This window comes from Eleginops maclovinus, chromosome 20, assembly GCF_036324505.1.
Source record: "Eleginops maclovinus isolate JMC-PN-2008 ecotype Puerto Natales chromosome 20, JC_Emac_rtc_rv5, whole genome shotgun sequence".
Classification (NCBI taxonomy): Eukaryota; Metazoa; Chordata; class Actinopteri; order Perciformes; family Eleginopidae; genus Eleginops; species Eleginops maclovinus.
Window position 1 is genome coordinate 3612456 of NC_086368.1, and position 22065 is coordinate 3634520.

Here is a 22065-nt window from a genome sequence, read left to right on the forward strand (position 1 = left end):
GTAAAGAGATGGTTTGTTTGACAAGCCGTGGGAAAGCCAAACCTTGATTGGTTGTTTAATACCGACCGGAAAGATAAAAAAAAAAGACCTCAGCTGTGCCCTGAAAGTAACTGTGTCCATTCAGGGACTTCAACTGGCGACCCTCCAGTTCCAAGGCCATGTCTCTAGAGACTGAACCACTGCTGCCTTGTTTCATCCTATTTAGATTAGGGAAGTTTCCCTTTATTGGAGAGTCAATTGTATAGAGGCAGACCGAAAATGTGCATATAGTGATACACTTTGACATACCTTTAGTGATAGAACCTGAGGTCATTGGGGGTTTAGGGTTTGGACACACTGTGTCACATTGGCATTACATATAGCAGGCCGAGGTCTGAGGTCTTTGTGTTTCCCGAGACGCTGTGTCGCTCAAATGATATGTCCACTATTTTATGGGGTATGGAAACGTTAGCAGGGGCAAGTCTTGTCGTAGTAGTTTCCATTTCATGCCTCTCTGATCCGATCACTTTAGTGAGTTCTAAGCTTCCTGGAACCTCTGGGATTCTCCTCTCCTGCAGAGACAAGTGTCTCACAGGAAACAAGGGGAAAGAGATGGGCAATCAAAGTCATCAACTGGAAAAAAACAGGGAAGTTGAATAGTTATATTGCATCACTGTAATCTTTGACAAGTTGAACACCCGAAGCAGTAAAAAACGAAGATGCCTGCTCTTCCCAGTGAATATCCCTCATCTTAATGATTTTTAGAAACCTGGCTAGAACATACAAAGTTTAGTCCCCACTAACACAATTTCATTCAAGTCTTCTTTGACTGACTCAACACACCTAATTCTTTGACTGGCTGTGTGCGAGCGATGCAGGAACATGTTTTGACACTTCTAAAATTATATAATCATTGTAGAGCATCATGTTTGTCTTTTGTTTGCAGTTTTTAAAACCAAACACGATTTGTTTGTTGTAACATCTCCCAATATGTCTCATTACTGTACCTTCATTTCTTGGCCCTGTAACAACTCTCACAATAGTATATTGGTGGTAGGATCCTGCAGTCATTATGTAATGGCAGTCAGTAGGTCTGGATCTGGTTCATGGACAACTTCAGTATTGATGATGAAGCGAATAGTTAACAAAATCATTTCAGAGTTTGGGGGTTTAAATAGACACAAAAGACATGTTCCACTGCAGTTATCAGTCAGTGTTAACATCTGATTATAGTCACGATCTAAATTCCAGTAAATTAAAGATTCTGACAATGTACTTGCCAAGTCCTGCCTCATAACTCAGTTTCATGATTAACATCCTGTATGCATCATTTAATAGGTGTTATTATCTTAATGGTACCACCACTAGACACCAATGTGAGTATTATCTACCACTGTATTACTTTTAGATTAGTTAATCAGCTATAAATTGGTAATATAGCCTTTGAATGGGAAAGACCTGCAGATTCTGGACAGCATGTGCTTCTTGTTACGGTTGGGTATGGACAGTTCGATCATCAGTCTCATATCCTGTTCAGCAGTCAGCAGGCCACAGGTAGGTTATTGACACATCCCATAGATGAGTCTTTCTTCCTGTGCTGGTGGAGGTGGGGAACCATAATGCAGGGTAATGATTATGTCAGAGGGGTCCTGAACTTCAAACCCCCCTCCCCACTGGGTCAGAGAGGGAAGCTGGACTAGCTGTGACCCCGCTGACCCTCCAGCTCTTTCATGTCCCGCCTCTCTCTGAGCCAGGCGTCCGGCTCAACAGGACCGGGTCGATGCGTCCTGATAATGTCACACAGCGTTCCACAGGTAGACTCACGCTGTGAGGTCACTGAGGTGGTTCAGAGCCCAAGTTAAGCAACAGAACATTTCTGTATTAACTCTTTTATAAATGTACCCAATCAATTAACTAACTCTGTGTCAAGAGGCAGAAATAAAACATAAATCATCATACGGCATAATGCTCTGTCATGTTATTACATTTACGGTTGGCCTATTAATTGCTCAGTCTAATTAAAATACAGTAATATGACAGGAGTCTCATTCAGGCAGGGCGATATGGAAAACACCACAATATTTCAGATCAAATAACCCAATGTCAATAGTCCAACAACATTGCAGGGTTAATAGGAGCGTTTACAAAATATTTTCACAATGGAGTTTTTATAAATATCATCAGTAATGTGGATATAATGGCTAAGTGGGTAAATGCAAATCATTGAACAGCTTGAAAAGTCTTGTAATTTCACAAAATGAAATCAATTCCCTGTACCTGAGCCTATAAAACCAGGGGAAATACAAGACTTTAGCCCTTTATCATTTCTCAACTTTCGCCTCCTCGACTCCTCGGTCCTCCGGTAGTGACTCGGAAATTGATTCCAGCGCGTCATGTTGAAGGACATCTCATTTCTCTAAAGGCACATTGAGGATCGAGGATAAAGCACTGAGGAGGCTCTCTGGAGGAGCTATAACCGAGGATACACTGATGTGTCCTCCGAGGATTGTATTTCCGGCAACAGTGATGTTTAACAGAGGTGTGATGCGCGGCTGGACTTACCTGAACCAATGACAGCTCTGCAAACTGTTATTTAAGAGGATCAAATGTAGCTACATCAAACGTTCTGCCCTTCTCCGTTTGTTACTCACTAATCACATCAATCATGCAAAGTTTACAGTGAGAACAGCTGTGAGGTCCGTGCAGAAAGCAGAGCAGTGTTAGAATAGATTACACTCAGTAATATATGTAACAGACCTACCTTACACTCATTTCACTTCAGGGTGGAAGCAGGCCACCTCAGAAAGTCACTCAGACAATATCAGGACCTTCTGATGTACAGTTTAAAAATAAAAGACCTTTGAAATGTCAATATATCCTCTCTCCTCGGTACCCCTCCTCGACTCCTCCGCTCGCATCTCCTGCGAGCGGAGGAGTCGAGGAGGGGAAACTGAGAAATGAGAAAGGGCTCATGAGTAGTCTCATATGAGAATATTGATATTTTGTTTATATGACGCCCAGCCCTAGTCTCATCGTTTAGTCTAAGGGTTTAGGTGCTCTTGTTAAACCTCATTTCAATCAGCAGCAGGCAGCTTGTTCTGCTGTCTACCAGAGGCCAACATATAAATGAATGTTCCTTTTGATTTCTTCAGGAAGTGCAGCTCTTAAAATGTCCAGGACCGCCTGCACTGCAGTCCATGGTGTTCAGACCAGAGCAGTGTTGGGCCCCTTGTGATTCCCACCTCTCCCTCTGTCCTTGCATAGCGTACAGTATTTTTGTGCTGCAATACTTTCTGATTGAAATGCAAATGCTGTAAACAAATTATAATGACGATTGTAACACTCGATGGTTGCTAAAGGATTTTTAATAGTAGGAGACTTTTTCAAAGTGTATTTGGACACAATTGAAGCTCATAAAAAAGAATGAACATACAGTATAAATAATTAGCAATGATTAAAAATGTCAGTAACATTTCCCAATAAACAGGTTTTTTTAATTTCTCATTTGCTTTTGCACGTCGTTTGTTCCAACTATAGTTTTTCTGACCATGTAAAAGAATGTTTGGTTTGAATATGTAAAACTGTTATTTAATATGCATAAATTCAGCTTTTGTGATAACTATTAGCAGTAACAGCTTGGATGTAGATGATTATGACTAATCATTAAATACATATACACATGTCCCCAATATGACATCATACACTAAATCCAAAATTACATTATAATGGTTTTTATTTTATTTATATTTACATATTCCTATTCTTTAACCTCTGATGTTTCTATAAAATTTCTATTTTATTTTATTATAAATTGAAGCTACTTTAACAACCCCCCCCCCACTACCGCTAAATAAAGGAGCTTGATTCAGATTCAGACTCGATGCCCTCACACTTCAGTGCCAACATGATGTAACCTCGACAACGCACTCTGTAAATGCTTCACAAGTGATGGCCTCTATCAATTAAAACACACATACACACACACACACACACACACACACACACACACACACACACACACACACACACACACACACACACACACACACACACACACACACACACACACACACACACACACACACACACACACACACACACACACACACACACACTCCCTTTTCCTTTCTATCCACCCCCTCTCTGTTTCGGTATTTATTTATTTAGCTCGACCCTGTTTTCCTTTCTTGCCCTTTCCCTCTTTCCATTTTTTATTCTTTCAGGCGGAGAACAGGTAGAGAACATCAGGATGCGCTGCATGCCCTGACACCCTGCTTTAGAGAGGAGAGGGGAGAAGGGGGGAGGAGATGAGAGAAGAGACTTGCTTTTCGAAGTACCTTTATGAATCTATTGTCAGACAGCAGATCACTTGAGGACAAACAAACAGAAAACAAACTCAGTACTCAGAAATCCAAATATACCCCCACAGAGCATGAACACCCCCCAACGGCACAAATCTAAAAGCAAGCACATCTCCTATCATGCGATAGTAGGTGTATTCCATCCTCAGTCGGGCTTTCTGCAGCCCCTCCAGAACCGGCACCAATTCCTCACTCCAAGCAACCTGGACCCGTTTCCTGTGTGTCAGGGCCAACTTTTGAGCCGAGTACTTTGGGCCAACAATAAATACAACTATGGAAAACTCCTCAAGACCCTGAAGCACTTTATCTCAAAGCTGAAACAGAGCAGCAGATGAATGTTCCAGCGTTTGGACAGAAAACCCTCCCCTCCCCCAGCTCCAGACTCAGGTGCGCTCTGTTTCTGTTTGTAGCTATTGCCCGTGTTTAACCCTCCCCTGGAGGTCTGCAGTCTAATTAGCATAACTTGTCCAAGGGGGGGTGTAAATGACAGCATCTGAACTATCCCTCAGGCCGGTCTCTTACAGTTGCTGTGATTATCAAAGATTGGAAACCTTAATCACAGTGATTACAGTTCCTCCATCCACTGATGTGTCAGGGCCAACTTTTGAGCCGAGTACTTTGGGCCAACAATAAATACAACTATGGAAAACTCCATAGTTGGATGGATGGATGGAAACCTTAATCACAGTGATTACAGTTCCTCCATCCACTGATCACACTGGGCAGTGTCCTCGGGGAACTCCCTCATGATGTTCTGCTTCAGTACAGAGACCAGCGCACAGGAAGCTTTATTATGAGCAGCGATAACAGGGTTCGGAATATGTTTTAGTTTTATGACCTTCTTATGTTGGCACTTCTCGCTGTAAATGGAGACCTCATTTTCTTTGAAGAACGCGATCCAGAGAAAGACACAACTGCATATGGAGATTGAGGGTGAAAGGGGGAGCAAGCTAAACGTCATTATTCTGCAGTCTTTCATCCGGGCATTCACTTCAAAGAGACAGGTTAAAGGACAGAAATGTTGTCTACTGACACTTTAAAGTATCATTGTGTGTGACGTAGTCTCTGTCCATTGTTGAGGTGCTTCTGCCCTGCACTGCCAAAACATGTGCAAATGAATATTTTCTTGTCACTTATTGCTATACTCCTACTCGCTACGTAATATTGCAGGGTGGTGTCATGATCAGAAGTTTTCTGTTCTCGTATATTGTCTGCTTTCCCTTCCTGTCGTTGTGTTTTCCCGCCTTTAATTGTCTGCCCACCCTGAGACTTTCCACCTGGGTGTATTCACCTGCTGCATTTGTGTTTTTGCTTGCCCTCTCCAGCTGTGTCTTGTCTACAGTATGTGAGTAGTTGCTCTGTGTGTATGCCTCTTTCTCTGTTGTCAATGTTCCCACAGATGTTTTTCTGTGATTCTGCTTGTCAATGTTTTCTTGGGATTCTGCAAGAGGAGAGCTGATTTTGCACATGATTTAGTACTGCACCTGTGCTAATCTGCTTTCATGAGCGTGTAAAAGTAACTCTAAAATGTTTGCATATCTTTTCTGTTCTCAGTGGTGGTGTTATACGTCCAAGGCCTGGGGACCAAGGAGTGGAGAGAGGTGAGTGAATGAAATGCAATTTGTGGAATCAACCTGTTAGATCTAAAGATTAAAATGATAAGGCTGACCAAAGTGTGTGCTTTGCAGAAAGATTAGATGGGGGATAATAAGCTGCTCGCATATTTAGATGTGGATGGACTTTCTGTTATTATATCTGGCTAAATTCCATCATCAGAATCATCTTTGCCCACGTGTTGTGGAAGGGGTTGACATGTGACACGTATTGATGCCATTAGCAGGAGCAGTAGCTGTACTCAATGAGGGGATGTAACTAAGTACAAATACTTGAGTATTTTACTTTTTAAAAAAAATGTAAGTACTTTACTTGACTATTTTCACATTATGCTACTTTATACTTTTTACTCAATACATTTTTTTCTGACAGATTTAGTTGCTAGCAACTTTGCAGATTTAGATTATTTACATACAATATAAATCAACTAATGCATTATGGTATATTTAAATTAAGCTACCCAGTGTTTCATTTAAATAAACCGCACATTTAGCAAGTGCAGCACTGAAGTGATGAACACATTAATCAATCAATAATTAAAAACAATAATTCTATAAAAAATATGTATGGTGATTAAATGCACCATGCTGCAGAAAGAGTACTTTTACTTGTAATACTTAATATATTTTGATGCAAACACTTTTTTGCTTTTACAATTTTGAACACAGGCGTAAACTTGTAACTGAGTATTTTTACACTGCAGTATTGCTACTCTTACTTTAGATAATCTGAGTCCCTCCTCCACCTCTGGTGCTGACTGTGTATCACATTTATGAGTAAATGTAATTTCTCTGCGTTTGTGAGGAAGGCAAAAGAAAACCAGATTCTGTGACCAGACAGCATGATGATGAGAGAACCTACAGAGCTCATCGGAGTCACTACTCGTCCACTTTCACATTTTCTGATTCCCACACATGAGATGTTAGAGAAGAACTGATCACAATGGTCAGGGATCCTTGATTAATACTCACTACTTAACGGCTTTGAAATAAATAAGCCTTAAAGTTGGGATGAAGCATCAGATGGAAGTTTTTTTTTTTCAAATTAATTCGATAATAATACTGATCATCTTCACTGATGAGTTCAGCCTGCTACCTAATACATCTCCAGTCTTCCTGTGTGTGGTATAAGACATTTATTTAGACTGCAACAACACAGTATCTGCCACCTGCCATCAGGGCTGTGCCTCAACAGTATACACAGTACAGAAAGATATTCAACTCCAGACACAAGACATGCATTCTGTAGTTAATTTTAGTTAAGTACACAGACTGTTCTCTGTGTGTATTAGAAAGCAGGGAAAGCACTAAAATGAGTCTTCAAAATGGAAAAAGTTTCAGCAAACAAGGCCAAGGTTGAAAAGAACAGCAATCATTTGAAAAGCTTTTATCATTCTGAGCACATTAAAGATTACAAAATGTGAAAAATGGCCTTTTCTTTCCTCCAGTAAGGTCACAACTAAAGAGAGTCTAAGCAGCCGTGAAACAAAGTGCCCTGTGACGGTCACACTGATCACTCTGCTTTACAGCAAACAGAACTTATTAACATAGTAAGCCCTTCTGTGAAGCCTGAGCATCCAAATATAGGAATTCATAAATTGGAAAAAACAACTGAGACGCATTGGGAGGTTGGCCTGGAACTCTGTGCTGCTCTCTGGCTCATTTCTGCTCTGTGCTATCACAGAAAATCAGTCCTGACTCAGTGGGGATCCCAACACGTACATACAGATCTCAGGGAGCCTCAATCAGTCTCACAGGGAGAGGAGGCACACACACACACACACACACACACACACACACACAAACAGACGCACTTTGGCCGTAACTTGCCAAAGTGCGTCCGTTTTGAACGTTCAACACGATAATAACCAAAAGGAGAAATATGAACTTTACTTTTTTACTGAAATGATCAAATAAAGTCCACATTTCTCAGTGATTACTGAGCGGTGTGGGGTTTCTTACATTTTTTAATCATTATACAATCATACGTATTGGGATTCATGTGAATAAGTGTGGACCAGAGACTGACAGCAATAAGTTTCACATAAAACCATACCATCAGAGCGCACGGTGCCAAGTCTCTAGAGTCTTACAGTAGTCCTTGTTTCCCCAACACACATTAATAACGTCCTTCATCATAAACCCGTCGGATAGTGTCAGTGCAGTCGGATTCTCAAAGCACCTCAGTCTCTTTTCCTCCGTCCTTTTGAATTCTCCTATCCACTATTCCTTAACCTCGTGACGTTTCACACAGAGGTCAAGGAATACAGAATAGGAGAAGACGATAGGAGCTGATTTTTTGACAATTTGACCGCAACCCATGTATTGCCTTCCCTGTTTGTACCCTACTTCATGGTTGGCATCATGCAGTGGCGGGCCGTGCATTTCACACCGAGGCCTTCAGTGATGTCCTACACAGTCCTACCTGAATTATTCCACCTCTTAATACCATCATTATGACGCCATGGCTCTAGAAACTATACATTTAGACAGAAACGCAGCATAACCGGGCGTTGCATCACCTTAACATAGTCAAGTACAACAGAGGTATATTAATATTTCTGAAGCATTTACAATTAACCTTTCCGAGAACCAGCACCTTATCGTGGTGGAGAGGTTTGTGTGCCCCGATGAACCTGGGGGCTGTGTTGTCTGGAACCTTGTGTTCCTGGTAGGGTCTCCCATGGCAAATTGGTGTCAGGTAAGGGGCCAGACCAAGATTGGTTCAAAAGACCTCATGACAAACAAACTTGAAAACGAGGATACCCGGCCCGGAGGAAGCCCGGGGTCCCCTTCTGGGAGCCAGGCCCAGAAGGAGGACTCGTCAGCGAGCGTCTGGTGGCCGGGCTTGCCACGGAGCCCGGCCGGTCACAGCCCGAAAAAGCAACGTGGGCAACACCTCCGCTTCTCCGTCCCGCGGGCCCACCACCTACGGGAAACAACGATGGGGTCGGGTGCGCTGCCAGAAGGGTGGCAGTGAAAGCAGAGGGTCTCGACGGACCAGACGAAAAAGGGGGATCAATTCCAGTCTCACGGGGGGAAGTCGCTGAGGTAGTTAAACAGCTCCACAGTGGCAAAGCCCCGGGGGTGGATGAGATCCGCCCAGAAATGCTGAAGGCTCTGGGTGTTGAGGGACTGTCATGGTTGACACGTCTCATCAACATTGCGTGGAAGTCGGAAACAGTACCGAAGGAGTGGCAGACCGGGGTGGTGGTTCCTCTTTTTAAAAAGGGGGATCAGAGGGTGTGTGCCAATTACAGAGGCATCACACTACTCAGCCTCCCCGGGAAATAATTTTACTTTAAGGTGCTGGAAAGGAGGGTCCGGCCGATTGTCGAACCTCAGATTGAGGAGGAACAATGCGGTTTTCGTCCTGGTGGTGGAACGACGGACCAGCTTTTCACTCTCGCAAGGATCCTGGAGGGGGCCTGGGAGTACGCTCATCTGGTCTACATGTGCTTTGTGGATTTGGAGAAGGCGTATGACTGGGTTCCCAGGGAGATACGGTGGGAGGTGCTGCGGGAGTATGGGGTGAGGGGGTCTCTATTCAGGGCCATCCAATCTCTGTACTCTCAAAGCAAGAGCTGTGTCCGGGTCCTCGGTAGCACGTCGGACCGATTTCCGGTGAGGGTTGGCCTCCTCCAGGGCTGCGCTTTGTCACCAATCCTGTTTGTGATATTCATGGACAGGATTTCTAGGCGTAGTCGTGGGGGAGGGGGTCTGCAGTTCGATGGGCTAAGGATTGCACCACTGCTTTTTGCAGATGATGTGGTCCTAATGGCTTCATCGGTCTCTGACCTTCAGGCTAAGGTGAGAAGTTCAGTCATCCGGGAGGGACTCGGAGTAGAACCGCTGCTCCTTCGTGTTGAAAGGAGCCAGTTGAGGTGGTTCAGGCACCTAGTGAGGATGCCACCTGGGCGCCTCCCTAGGGAGGTGTTCCAGGCACGTCCAGCTGGGAAGAGACCGAGGGGTAGACCTAGGACCAGGTGGAGGGATTATATATCTTCGCTGGCCTGGGAGCGTCTTGGAATCCCCCAGTCAGAGCTGGTTGATGTGGCCAGGGAAAGGAAAGTTTGGGGCTCTCTGCTGGAGCTGTTACCTCCGCGACCCTGACGGAAAAGCAGGACAAGATGGATGGACGGATTTATAATTAATAAATCCGCATTTACAATTAAGAGTGTTAAACTAACAGCTTTAAGATCGCTTGGATACTGTCAAAACTTAAAAATACAAGGCGGTTTTAAGGGATTAGTCTACAAAGTTTTATTAAGTCCACCAAAAGTATGTGAGCTTTAACAAGTTTGATCACTAAACAGCACATTGTCGCACCCACAGCAGTTTCATTTAAGAAACGTGACGATAAAGACACAAACTATTCACTGAAAATAAAAGAAAACAAACAAATAATTTGCATTTGTGCGCCACACACATCTCTTGCAGAAGCATCCAACATGTATTTTTTATATATATTAGTCATTTTAATTAGGCCTACATATATATTAATTCGTTAATATTGATTTAATATTAACGAAATGAAATGACAAAAATATATAAAAATAAAATGTAAATTAAAATGCTCTGTACTCACCAAAACAACTGATTATTTGAACATAAAAGCCATCCTCCTGACCCCGGCGGTGGCGCAACTGGCTGGGGCACCTGCGCCGTTTGCCGGCGACCCGGGTTCGATTCCCGACCCGTGGTCCTTTCCGGATCCCACCCCGACTCTCTCTCCCACTTTCCTGTCACTCTCCACTGTCCTCTCCGATTAAAGGCAAAAAGCCCCCAAAAAATAACGACGAAAAAAAAAAAAAAAAGCCATCCTCCTTTCTTTCCCCAAGAAGACTTCAATTACTCTGTTGGACAGTTTATCAGTGCGCTTCAGTTCCACCAATAAGTCCTTTTCAATAGACATCAAAGCTAATGTTGAAAACCGAGTCTGTCCATGTAGAATTTCTGACATACGTTTTTATTCGTTTTAAGGCCGAGAATGACTGCTCGACAGAAGCAGTGGACACAGGGATTGTCACTGCCACACATGCCAATGTGCAAAGCTCCCCCATGCTCTCGCTCAGATTTTTTTGCTTAAGGAAATCAAGGAGATCAGTGTGACTTTTCCCTTCAAAATCAGTCATGGCATACATTACAGTCAGTTCTGTTTTTATCCGGGACATATATCTGCGACCAAATCAATCTCTTCTCCTCCTTCAGCCATTGTGGGTTGAAAAAAAATAGGTTGTAGAAATCTACACAAATTAGCTCGCTCAAGTTCTAGTTCAGTTTGCTAGCTCTGCCCATAGACTGTATGGCTCTGCCTAGCTCTGCCACTCAATAGTGCGTATCCAATCAGAAGACGTGCACGTGCTAACGTTAGCGTAGGCCTGCTAGCTGGCCTGTTGTTGGCAACACGAAATCTGATTGGTTAACGCCACAGTTTTGCGTTCACTTTAAGCTACAGGCGCCCGCACTGTTGATTCTGAAGGCCTAAGGGCAGATTTCTTTGACCCTAGCAACACATTATGGCTAAAATATGATTGGATAAAAGCTCTAACATAAAAGCCAGCCCTCCAAAGGTCGTTCTGAGGCTGGAAGCAGCGCAACCAAGACGAAAGCTATGAAAGGAAGAGAACAGACTATGGGGAATAATTTAATACATATTTGTGGTAAAAATATATCAAAATTAAATGTATATTCTGATGATGTTTAGGCCAGGAGAGAAGGCCTTGCTGGCCCTGACGGCCCACCACTGGCATCATGTGAAGGCAGCCAGGAACACTGATTCCTAATGTGCTCTCTGTTGTTTATGTGTTTATTTATGCATTAGTGTTAACCATCACATCACAGCTAATGATATGTAAAAAAGTGCCTCTTTCAATAGATCATAATCACATTCACAAGGTTGATCTTTTAATGACAGCCAGTGATTGTAAAGCATGAATGAAACAGCTCAAGCCTGTAAGTATAAACATTGCGTGTAAGTGTCTTGGGATCAAAGTGTCATAAGTAACGTAATGTAATGTAAAGTGTCTTTGAGCACCGGGACAGTGATAAATAAAAAACTTGTATTATTATTATTATTGTTATTATTTTTAAGAAAGCCTTTACAATACATTGTTACTTGTAAACTGTCATACCTTTGAAAATGAAAGTATTACATGTATTATTCACATATCCATTGATGGTTTTTTTAGGCGCTTATATTCTACAGGGAGAACTGTATTGGAGGGGTGTCTCCATGGAGTCAGGATTACTGTGTGTGTGTGTGTGTGTGTGTGTGTGTGTGTCTCACCTAACAGCAGCTGGGAGGTAATGGAGGGAGAGAGAAGCTTTGATTAAAATAAAGACAGTAGCAAATACCATGTTAACTGTGTGTTGCTGAGCTGAAGGGTAGACCTGATCAGCCGATAGGAACAGCTGATATTTGATTGACAGCTCCAGACAGTGAAGGGAATTGGGAGGATGTATTAGAAATAAACTACAGGCATAAACATTCAGAAGAGTAGTGTTCCTGAGTCCAGAAGGGTTGCCGGTTCAGGTCTTGGACACCTTGCTCCCTGGCGCCAGACATCCTGGCAGCCGCTTTGCTCTGGTACCTCTCTTTATAAATGCATGTGTTTGTGAATATCTGTATTCACACCTAATCTGTAAGCATGCGTGTGATTTGAAAAGTGTGATTACAATACCAGAGTGGAAAACTGATTCTCCTTGGGAATTAATAAAGGCTCATCTTATCTTAGCTTACCTTGTCTGATCTTATCTTATAATTTGACATCTGTAAAGGTGAAATATTCACAAGCTAACATTAGCTTTGTTACTTCAGTTAGCTCAACATTCATGACCGCTAGGTAGTGGGCACACATATTTGGTAACAAATCATTTGGTAAGAACTCATTTGTGAGTGAAACCCTTTTATTTAGTGGTGCTTTAATGTCTGTGTAGTATAAATTGGCAATAAACAAGAACAGCTGGAGTTTCCACCTGTAGTTTGTCCATTTTCATTCAATGCATTATAGTCACTTTACTAAAAAGAACCTGAACCTCGTTCACTCAAATAAAAGTACTTGGAAGTAAAGCTAAACTTAAGTCATGTTTAATCATAATTTCACGAGAATGATTAATATCTTTGATTTGCTGCTCTTTGCAGCATATAAATGTATAGTATGGTGTTGGTGGCAAAGTCGGACTTGGCTAGGCAACCGGAAGGTCACCGGTTCAAGTCCCCGAAAGACCAAGTGCTACCTAGGTGTCAATGAGCAAAGCACCGTTCCCTACACTGCTCTCCGGGCGCCGTACATAATGGCAGCCTACTAGTCCTAACACTAGGGGTAGATCTCACTTCTCTTAACTTGCGCATTAGTCCCTCCCACCAGGGATGCACGGTGAGACGCAAGGAAACCACGCGGAGAGAGCAAGCAAAGAAATATATTTTAAGAGCAATGGGACGTCCTTTCCTCAGAAAGCCATGTTCGTTAGTGATGACCAGGTACAGCTGGATGGATGTTCTGACAGCAGCTTCTGTCCCCATTTCATTCAACCACCCCCCCCCCCCCCCCCCGTATCATTTGTTGTAGACCCAAATACATTTAATGAAATACTGTAAGAACTCATTTTCAAAAAAAGATAAAAGCCATTCTTAAAAATGTAAAACAGAAAAGCTGTTCCTGCGGACAGATATTAAATCCATCTCTTTGAATTTTATTGTGTTCATAATAATAATAAGTATTATAAACATTATTTTGTTGTTCTTTTTTAGCCTTCCAGTTTCTTTTCTCCCTTATCACTCACAAAGACCCTGCATTGACTGCATGCTTACAGATGCATTATATCTTTCTGAACCTCTGAGTGAGTTGCTGGGAACATTTTACTGGGAGCGATAGAGCAGAAATCCTATCACAGATTTGCTCTCTAAAGCCTCCATCCAGCACGGTTGGAAAATATATTGCATGCCTCTGCTTCTCTAAGAACATCAAAGTTTATCTGGGAGCATCCTAAACCTTATTTTTCCTCACTGCCTCTCTATCTCGTAGAAACCAAGCCATGTGGTTTGGCTGCGACTGTGTTTACCACTGCTCTTTATTTTTAATAATCCGAGCTGATTGAAGACAGAGGAGCTTTCTTCAGGCCATGGTTGCCAGTTTGGGTAGCAGCCACGGTTGGAGATCTTCCATATGGTTGCAGGTCCCACGCAGCCGCCCACGTCCTCCTCTGTCTGCTTGGACACTGGCGTAGCTGTCTGTCAACAAGCAGAGGGAAACAAGCCCTCTCCCTGCGACGCGGGTATTGTCAGCAGCTTGTACTGTGTGGGCTGCCTGAACACATTGGCGGATTTGGCTCGAGGCATTTTTTGATGCAATTAGCAGAAAATCTAGTTTAAAAATTAATGTGGAGAAATAATAATAACAGATCTGCCAACTTTCTGGTGGGTGACAGACAACAACCTGCACAGAAAACATACCAAACAAAAAGAGAAGCTGTCGAAAAAAACAACTTATTAAAGTTACTTGTCAGTGTGTGTGTGTGTGTGTGTGTGTGTGTGTGTGTGTATGAGGGAGGGAGGAAGGGAGGGAGGGAGAGAGAGAGTAGCTCATTATCTCATTGAAATCTGTTTCCTACTTTACCCCTCATGTCTGTCAGTGTTGGGCTTGTTACCCTAAACCAGGGGTGCCCAAATACTTCCCGATGGAGGGCCAAAATTGAACGTGAGGGGAGGTGCCGAGGGCCAAAATGATAATTTTGCAGTACATTAAGTGTGCGGTAAATATATGAGTGCAGTACATTACGTGTGTAAGTTAAGCATATGTGTGCAAAATAAACACTATATCACAAAGTCCTTTTGAAAAAAGAATTGCACTGTTTATTGTGCTTCACATTTAGGTCAATAACATTTCAGAACATCGATCTGGCTTCTTTAAATTAAAAAAATAACTGAAGCACTATGAAATATTTGTGGACAGGTGTGGAACATTAGGCTACCAGTCCTTGGGCCTACCCAGGGTTTCCCACAGCGCTTTCCTGTTAAGGCGGCCGCCTTAACAACACGGGGTTGCCGCCTTGACTAACGTCACGTCTCCAGAAAAAAAAAAAAAAATGATATAGATATAGGCCTATAGCGATATTTGCCGTTTTACTCTTTCATGTTTTCTACCTTTCATTCCAAACCGTGACTGACAGTCTATCTTCTCTGCAGAACGCATTTTAAAATAAAAAACAAAAAACAAATAAAAGAAACGTTTTAAAATGTGGGGCTATGCCTCCAAATATGCCTCTGAATCGCGTGATGCGTCCGAACAGCGGCATCTAGTGGTATATGTCATTGTGCTATCATCGTTCGACCAACATCCTTCAAAACCAGCATTTTTCGGAAAGACTACTATTTGGATAGCTGACAACCTGTCGAATCTACTATTTGGATTTGACATTTGCACGTAATTTTCTCTCGCAATGTTCACAGCCAAATGGATCGAAAAACTCAGCCCAAAATCGCCGGCTTCTTCATGCGACGTAGCCGGCCGACTTCACCCTCTGCATCGTCGGCCGACTTCACCCTCCGCATCGTCTCCCCCCCCCCCCCCCCCCCCCCCCCCCCCCCCCCGGAGATGAGTACGTGCCCCCCCCCCCTCACCACCTTGACTAACACATTTTCTGGGGGAAACCCTGCTACCATACTCCCAGGTGACACAATGGGGGCCTAGGGCAGGCCTACATATTCTGCCTGTAGTAGTCCAATCAGTGGGAAACATGAAGCCTGTTCTTGGTTTTTAAAAGCCTCTCAATATCAGGTTCAAGCTGACTAACTGACAAAGTGAGAATGTCATGTAGGTGAGAGTCAGATAAAGCATTCCTCAGTTTGGACTTGTTAAGATTCATAAGGCTGAAAGCCTGCTCACAGACATAAGTACTTCCAAAGAGGGATAACATAACCTGGGCATGTTTGCGGATCTTGCCATATCTGTGTGCGGGAATAGACCTGTAAAAGTCTTGTAAGGAAAGCTCTCTGAACCTGCTATGGAGGTCTGAATCAGACTGAAGTTCCAAAAGTTCCATTTGAAGCTCCTCACTGACTGCATCCACATTCACAGAAAAAGGTTGAGCAAACAGCTCAAATGCTGTTGTATTTCCACAAAAATCTTCAAAGCGATGGTCGAACTCCACCTCAAGATTGTTGAGAATGTCGAGGTATTTTGGTGTGTCTTACTCCATCAACCCAACTTCTCTGAGGCTGGGGAAATGTGCCAAATTTCCTGAAAATACAGACACAAAGACAAAAGCAGCAATGTAAGATGCAAGGTTGTTCATGAAATGAAATGAAATACCAATCATCAATCAAATGGTGGGCAGGGGATATATTTTGTTTTGTTTATGGCTGCAGTAGACTATGAAAAGCAATACAACTACTGTTTTGGATTTAATGCCTGGTTTAGTGGTTTTAAAAAGAACATCTATTTTCCACCAACACAAAGTATACATGCATCACAAACAATATATCTATGATAGCATGTTGTGACAACAAGCGTAATACATTGTTTTATGTTCAATAAAATATTAAAGTTAGATCTCACCTGTTGAAAGATGTCTGCTAAGCAGCTGGAGCTTTTGCTTGAAGGCTTTGACATGGTCATACATCTGCGTGATCATCTGGTCTCTCCCTTGGAGCTGAAGATTGAGGATATTCAGCAGCTCTGTGATGTCCACAAGAAAAGCCAGGTCTGCAAGCCAGTGTCTGTCCGTGGGCACTTGGATGTTGTTCGTCTTCATGGCTTGAAACTCTCTTATTTCCTCGCGCAGATCAAAGAAACGCCGCAAAACTTTCCCACGGCTCAACCACCGCACCTCCTGATGGTACAATACATCACCATACTGGGCATCCATCTCATCAAGCAGAGCTTTGAATTGACGGTGTGAGAGGGCCTTTGAGCGAATATTGTTGACAATGGCGACGACATCCTGCATTACGTTTTTCAAGCCCATGTTTTTAGCGCACAGTTGCTCCTGATGCAAAATACAATGGTACTTTAAAATCGAGCCACCAAACTCGGAGACCTTGTCCGACACAGCAGTTAGCCCTGCTCGCTTACCGACCATGGCGGGGGCTCCATCAGTCGTGATGCCAGATAGGGTTTCCCACTTCAAACCGTTCTTGTCCAGAACTCGCTCCACTGCCATAAAAATATCCACACCTTTTGTTGTCCCTTTCAATGTTTCAAGGCCCGCTAGTTCTTGACACACTTCAAAGTCCTCATTGACGCCTCGCAAAAACACCAGCAACTGTGCTGAGTCGGACATGTCGGTGCTTTCATCGCACGCAATGGAGAAGGCAGAAAAGTGACTTGCTCTTTGGGCTATCTGACCTCGAACGTCTTCGGCCATGTCCTCAACGCGGCGGGTGACAGTGTTCCGTGACAGGCTAATTTGAGAAAATACACGCATCTGATTTGGACACACATCTTGGGCAGCAATTGTCAAACACTCCTTGACGAAATCACCCGCTGCAAAAGCTCTCCCACTTCTCACGATTGCATTGCTAATGCGATAACTAGCCCGAGTGGCATTTTCTTGTGCAGTCGACGGCTGAAGTAGAGTTCGCTGCTGGGTGGTTAGCTTTGTTAGCAAGTCTGCTAACTTGACCTTGCGATGTTCTCCATTGTACTTTGCGAACTCAGCCGCATGCTTAGTTAGATAGTGACGGCCAGTGCCGCTGCTAGCCATTTTGGTGCCCTAAGCATAATTCCTTCATGATGCCCTCCCCCCCCCCCCCCAATAAAAAAACATTCGCGGAAAAGTTTAACTTTTTTATTACCAAACATATAAAACAATAGCAGCAGCAAACACACAGCAAAACAACAAACTTTTGACATTTGAAAGTGCAAACTTTCCTTCAGTAACTTTGAATAAATCACACTAAATAACATCAATAAGTACAATCAATAAAATCTTAAATAAAACAAAGATTTAGAGGACGAAAAGTCACAACTTTACTTACTTTGTAAACAGTAAGGCTTTGTAGAACAGCTAAAACACATTCAAGTAAAGTGCAAAAAAAGTGTTATCAAAATACATCAAGGACATCCTTTTTGAGAGAGCATAATGCTATTCTTTAACAATCAAGCATTTCTCTATAAAGACTCTATAGAGGAACACGTCTGCATTTCCTCGCTGCAAAGTCATTAATTAGGTCATCATAGGACAGCCTCTGAGCCACTTCACCATTAATGCTGATGACAGCAAGACCACTTAGACGTTCCTGCCCCATTGTTGAACGTAAGTAAGTTTTGATGAGCTTCAGTTTCGAAAAACTTCGCTCAGCAGAGGCAACTGTAACAGGGAGAGTCAATGCGATTCGAAGAGCAACCCAGAGATTTGGATACACCTCTTGAAGGCGATTCTCATGGAGAAATGAGAGCAACTCCAAGGCAGTTGTTTGTGGTGGCAGTTGAGGAAGGTTGATGATTTCCTGAACCATCTCAAGTCCATCAATATCCGAATTTCCTTTCTCAGTCAGTGTCTTCTGCACTTCGATGCAGTTTTTTTGCAGGTTCTCCTTGGACATTCCGTGCACTCTGCTGAAATCAAGCAGCACTCCAAATTTGTCTCTGACCTGGGTCATGGTCTCAAAACGCTCCTGCAGTGACATCAAAGCGGAGTCCACAACACTGTTGAAAAAGGATACCTCAAGCCTTTTGAGGGCATCACTGAAGGGCTCGTCTGCAGCCTCATATGCAAACTGCTTTCTTGTGTTCCTGAGCCTTTTCTCCTTGAGCTCTGGCTCTATGTTCATCGCCTCGCAAAGGTCCTTGGCAGTTGACACTGCCTGAGCAAACCCAGAGTGCCTGTATCTGGAGAGGGAGGTTTTGGCATTGTCAATGAGCCCGACGGCAATGTCAAGCTGCATTGAACTTGTCTGCAGGAGCTTGTTTACCTGGTTAGTGGTTGTAAGAATTTCACACCAGACAACAGAACAGATCAGAAATCTGAAAGAGGCCACTTCTTCTGCCAGGGCTTGAGCCTCTATTTTTGCAACAGAGTCATTGACAGTTTCCCTAGCCTCGATGAGCGCATTTTGGATTTCTTTGATTTGACTTCTGACAGCTGTGACACTCCTAAGCCTGCTCTCCCACCTCACATCACTCCATGATTTCACAGTTAGGTTGATGTGTTTTGTCAAGATGCTCCACCGCTTTGTAGCTCCTGAGAAGAAACAAAATAGCTTCTGCAAATAGCCAAAAAAGCCAGTGGCATCCCTGGATGACTTCGCAGCATCAGCTATGACAAGGTTCATAGAATGAGCTGCGCAAGGAACAAACAACGCCCTCGAATTCAACTGTAGCAGTCGGGCCTGAACTCCTTGCTTTTTCCCCTTCATGTTCGCACCATTGTCGTAGGCCTGTCCGCGGCAATCATCAAATGGAATGTCGAGTTCCTTTAATTTGTCTAAAAGGACAGTAGACAGGTTCAGGCCAGTTGTTTCAACCACCTCCATATACCCAAGGAAATACTCCTTGATATTTGGCTTTGGCTCCAATTCAACAATGCGCACGATGAGGGACATTTGCTCCTTGTGGCTTATATCAGGTGGACAGTCAAGAATTATGGAGAAATATTTCGCTTCCTGAATCTGTGTGTGGATTGTTTGCAATGTTTTGTTGGAGACGATCTGGATCAGCTCATTTTGTGTCTGCTGACCAAGATAATGTGTTCGGGAGCTTTCATCGGTTATCTTGGTCAGGTGGTTCTCCATCACAGGATCAAAACTGCCTAAAAGTTCCACTTCTTTTAAGAAGTTGCCATTGTCTGGTTCATACAGACACTGTGAAGAGCCTCTAAATGACAAATTCCTTGAGGCAAGAGATAGGGTTATTTTCAGTAAGCGTTTGAGAACATCTCGCCACCTTCTTTTTTCTGCCTCCAGCAATGTCTGTTCCTGGTAGTCTATTGTCGTATTTGTCTGTAAACGTGTGTCCAGTTCTCTCCATTTAAACATGCACTGGGCATGGTCTGAGCTACATTCATGACTTATCAAATTATTGTTAATGTTGGACCAGTCACCGTTGCCCTCTGCAGTGAGCTTTATAGCTTTCAAACTGAAAAGCTTACACGCAAAACAGAATGCAGCATTGTTCTGTTTCGAGTAAACAAGCCAACTTCTCTTGACTTTCTCTCCATTTGAGAGCGTTTTGAAATGCAGGCTACTATGAAACGCCCTGCCATCTAGTCCCTTTGGAAAATTAAAATCTGATGGGACTCTAAATGGACCTCTTCGTACGATCTCAACACCATCCGCATCTAAAATCCGTAATGGCCAGAGAGCAGGATCAGTTGGAGAGGGCAAACCCGTTTCTACCTTGTCACCTTCTGACGGACTCTCAGTGACAGGACTTTCAGAGGTGGTGGTTATCTGCTGTGTATCTGTGGTGGTTGAGGGTGGTTGATCAGGGCTTAGTACTGTTGCGGGGTGTACAGACCTGCTTGCTGGCTGGGGTTGATTGGGTGAACTTGTCGATGGTTCTTCCTCATCTGTGTCCTCTTCTTGGCCTCGTGCTCCCGCTTGAACGTATTTCAGCATTGACCCTGCATTAATTTAGAAATACGAAGAAAAAAGATCAGTATAGAAAGAGACAAAATATTCAAATAAAGAATCTTATACCAAAAAAGAAAATAAAGATTTAAAACTGAAAGCATGCAACCAAGGAGCTCTCCCCCTTTATTACTTATATATCAACTATTTGATCAATCTTATCTAATCTAATATAAAAACATTATAGAATGAGTTGCAATATTGTACACAATTTAATAATAATGTTTGCTTTATATCATTCATAATGGATATTTTATATTTATATCTTAACAACAGGAATAAAAGGAATAAAAGCAAAATGATACACCTTACACAAGACTATTAAACTCTACATTTAATTGAATACAATATGGTTAGGAGGGCATTTTGTTTACTACAAAACGTTTTTCTATTTCACCGACAGATGTCGTCCATGCCTTTGCATGATATAAATGCAATCAAAACGCCAGTTAATTTAGTCATGTATCTTCTGTCACTCTCAGATATAGCTAAGCTAGCTGTAGCAGTAGCTACAGGCTTCACATTATCACGAACCCTTTTCTGTCCCATTGCACATAGAACACCTAACCTTATTTATGTGAGACTGTAGCCTATTTTGCTGAATTCTACCGAATGACAATCCTAAAGATGGCCGTGGGTTTATTATGCATTGGCATTGCAAACTCCAAAATAAAATATACTTTCTCAAATGCTATGTAAACTTTTCTAAATGCCTGGCTAAACACTATTAATTTCACGCCACACAGTGATAAATGGTCTGAAGCCAGAATTGTTAGCCTACCTAGTGCAATGACTGCTAACTGTTACTGAGAAAGTATTGGCCACCGTCACGTCAAAATAAACCATAAACTGTCTACTATTCAATATCTAAAGTAAAGTAACGGCTAACTGGCATCAGTTACTTGCAAAATGCAGTTATAATTTTTAACAGCAAAATCTCAATTTAGCTTGCGCCTAAGTTATAACACATATTTGAGTTTGCTAACATTAGCAATAACGTCAGCTAGTTCAAGGTGTATGCATAGGCTAAGCTTTACACTAGCTGCACATATTTCCCGTATTTAAGAAAGATTAAACGTGGACACTTACCTGCAAGTGATGCACGGGCATCATCTCGCTGTTTCCTCTTTTTTCTTTTTTCTGCTCCTGACTCCTGTTGCCTTTTCATTTCCAAAAATGTCGAGTAATCCAAAAGACCACTGACAGCAAGGGCACCCACAGGGCGCTTGGGACGCAGATTGTGCAGATTGTGTTTTCGTTTGTGTTTGTGTGAGTGGGGAGGGGAGGGGGGAGGGGAGAGGGGGGCACCATCGGTACCTTTGAGTAGTATGCCTAAAAAGTGCCTCATATTTCTATAGTCTACTGAAATAATTTCGGCCTTATAATTATTATGACGATTTTTCATTAGGCTATTTTTGGTGGTGCCCCCTCGACACTTGGTGCCCTACGCACAGCGCGTAATGCGCGTTATGGGAGCGGCGGCACTGGTGACGGCGAATGTTGTATTCCTTTGAAACAGCGACCCTCTGCTTACATACCA

At 42.9% G+C, this 22065-nt stretch overlaps 1 protein-coding gene across 1 annotated transcript in view; it reads left to right on the forward strand.

Moving 5' to 3' along the window:
* Positions 1-22065, forward strand: part of LOC134882591 (copine-9-like) — a 144808-nt gene that overhangs the window by 19970 nt on the left and 102773 nt on the right. The window contains exon 3 of the mRNA XM_063910393.1: positions 5895-5941. Coding sequence (XP_063766463.1) covers positions 5895-5941 — 47 coding nt within the window. The remainder of the gene's footprint in view (positions 1-5894; positions 5942-22065) is intronic.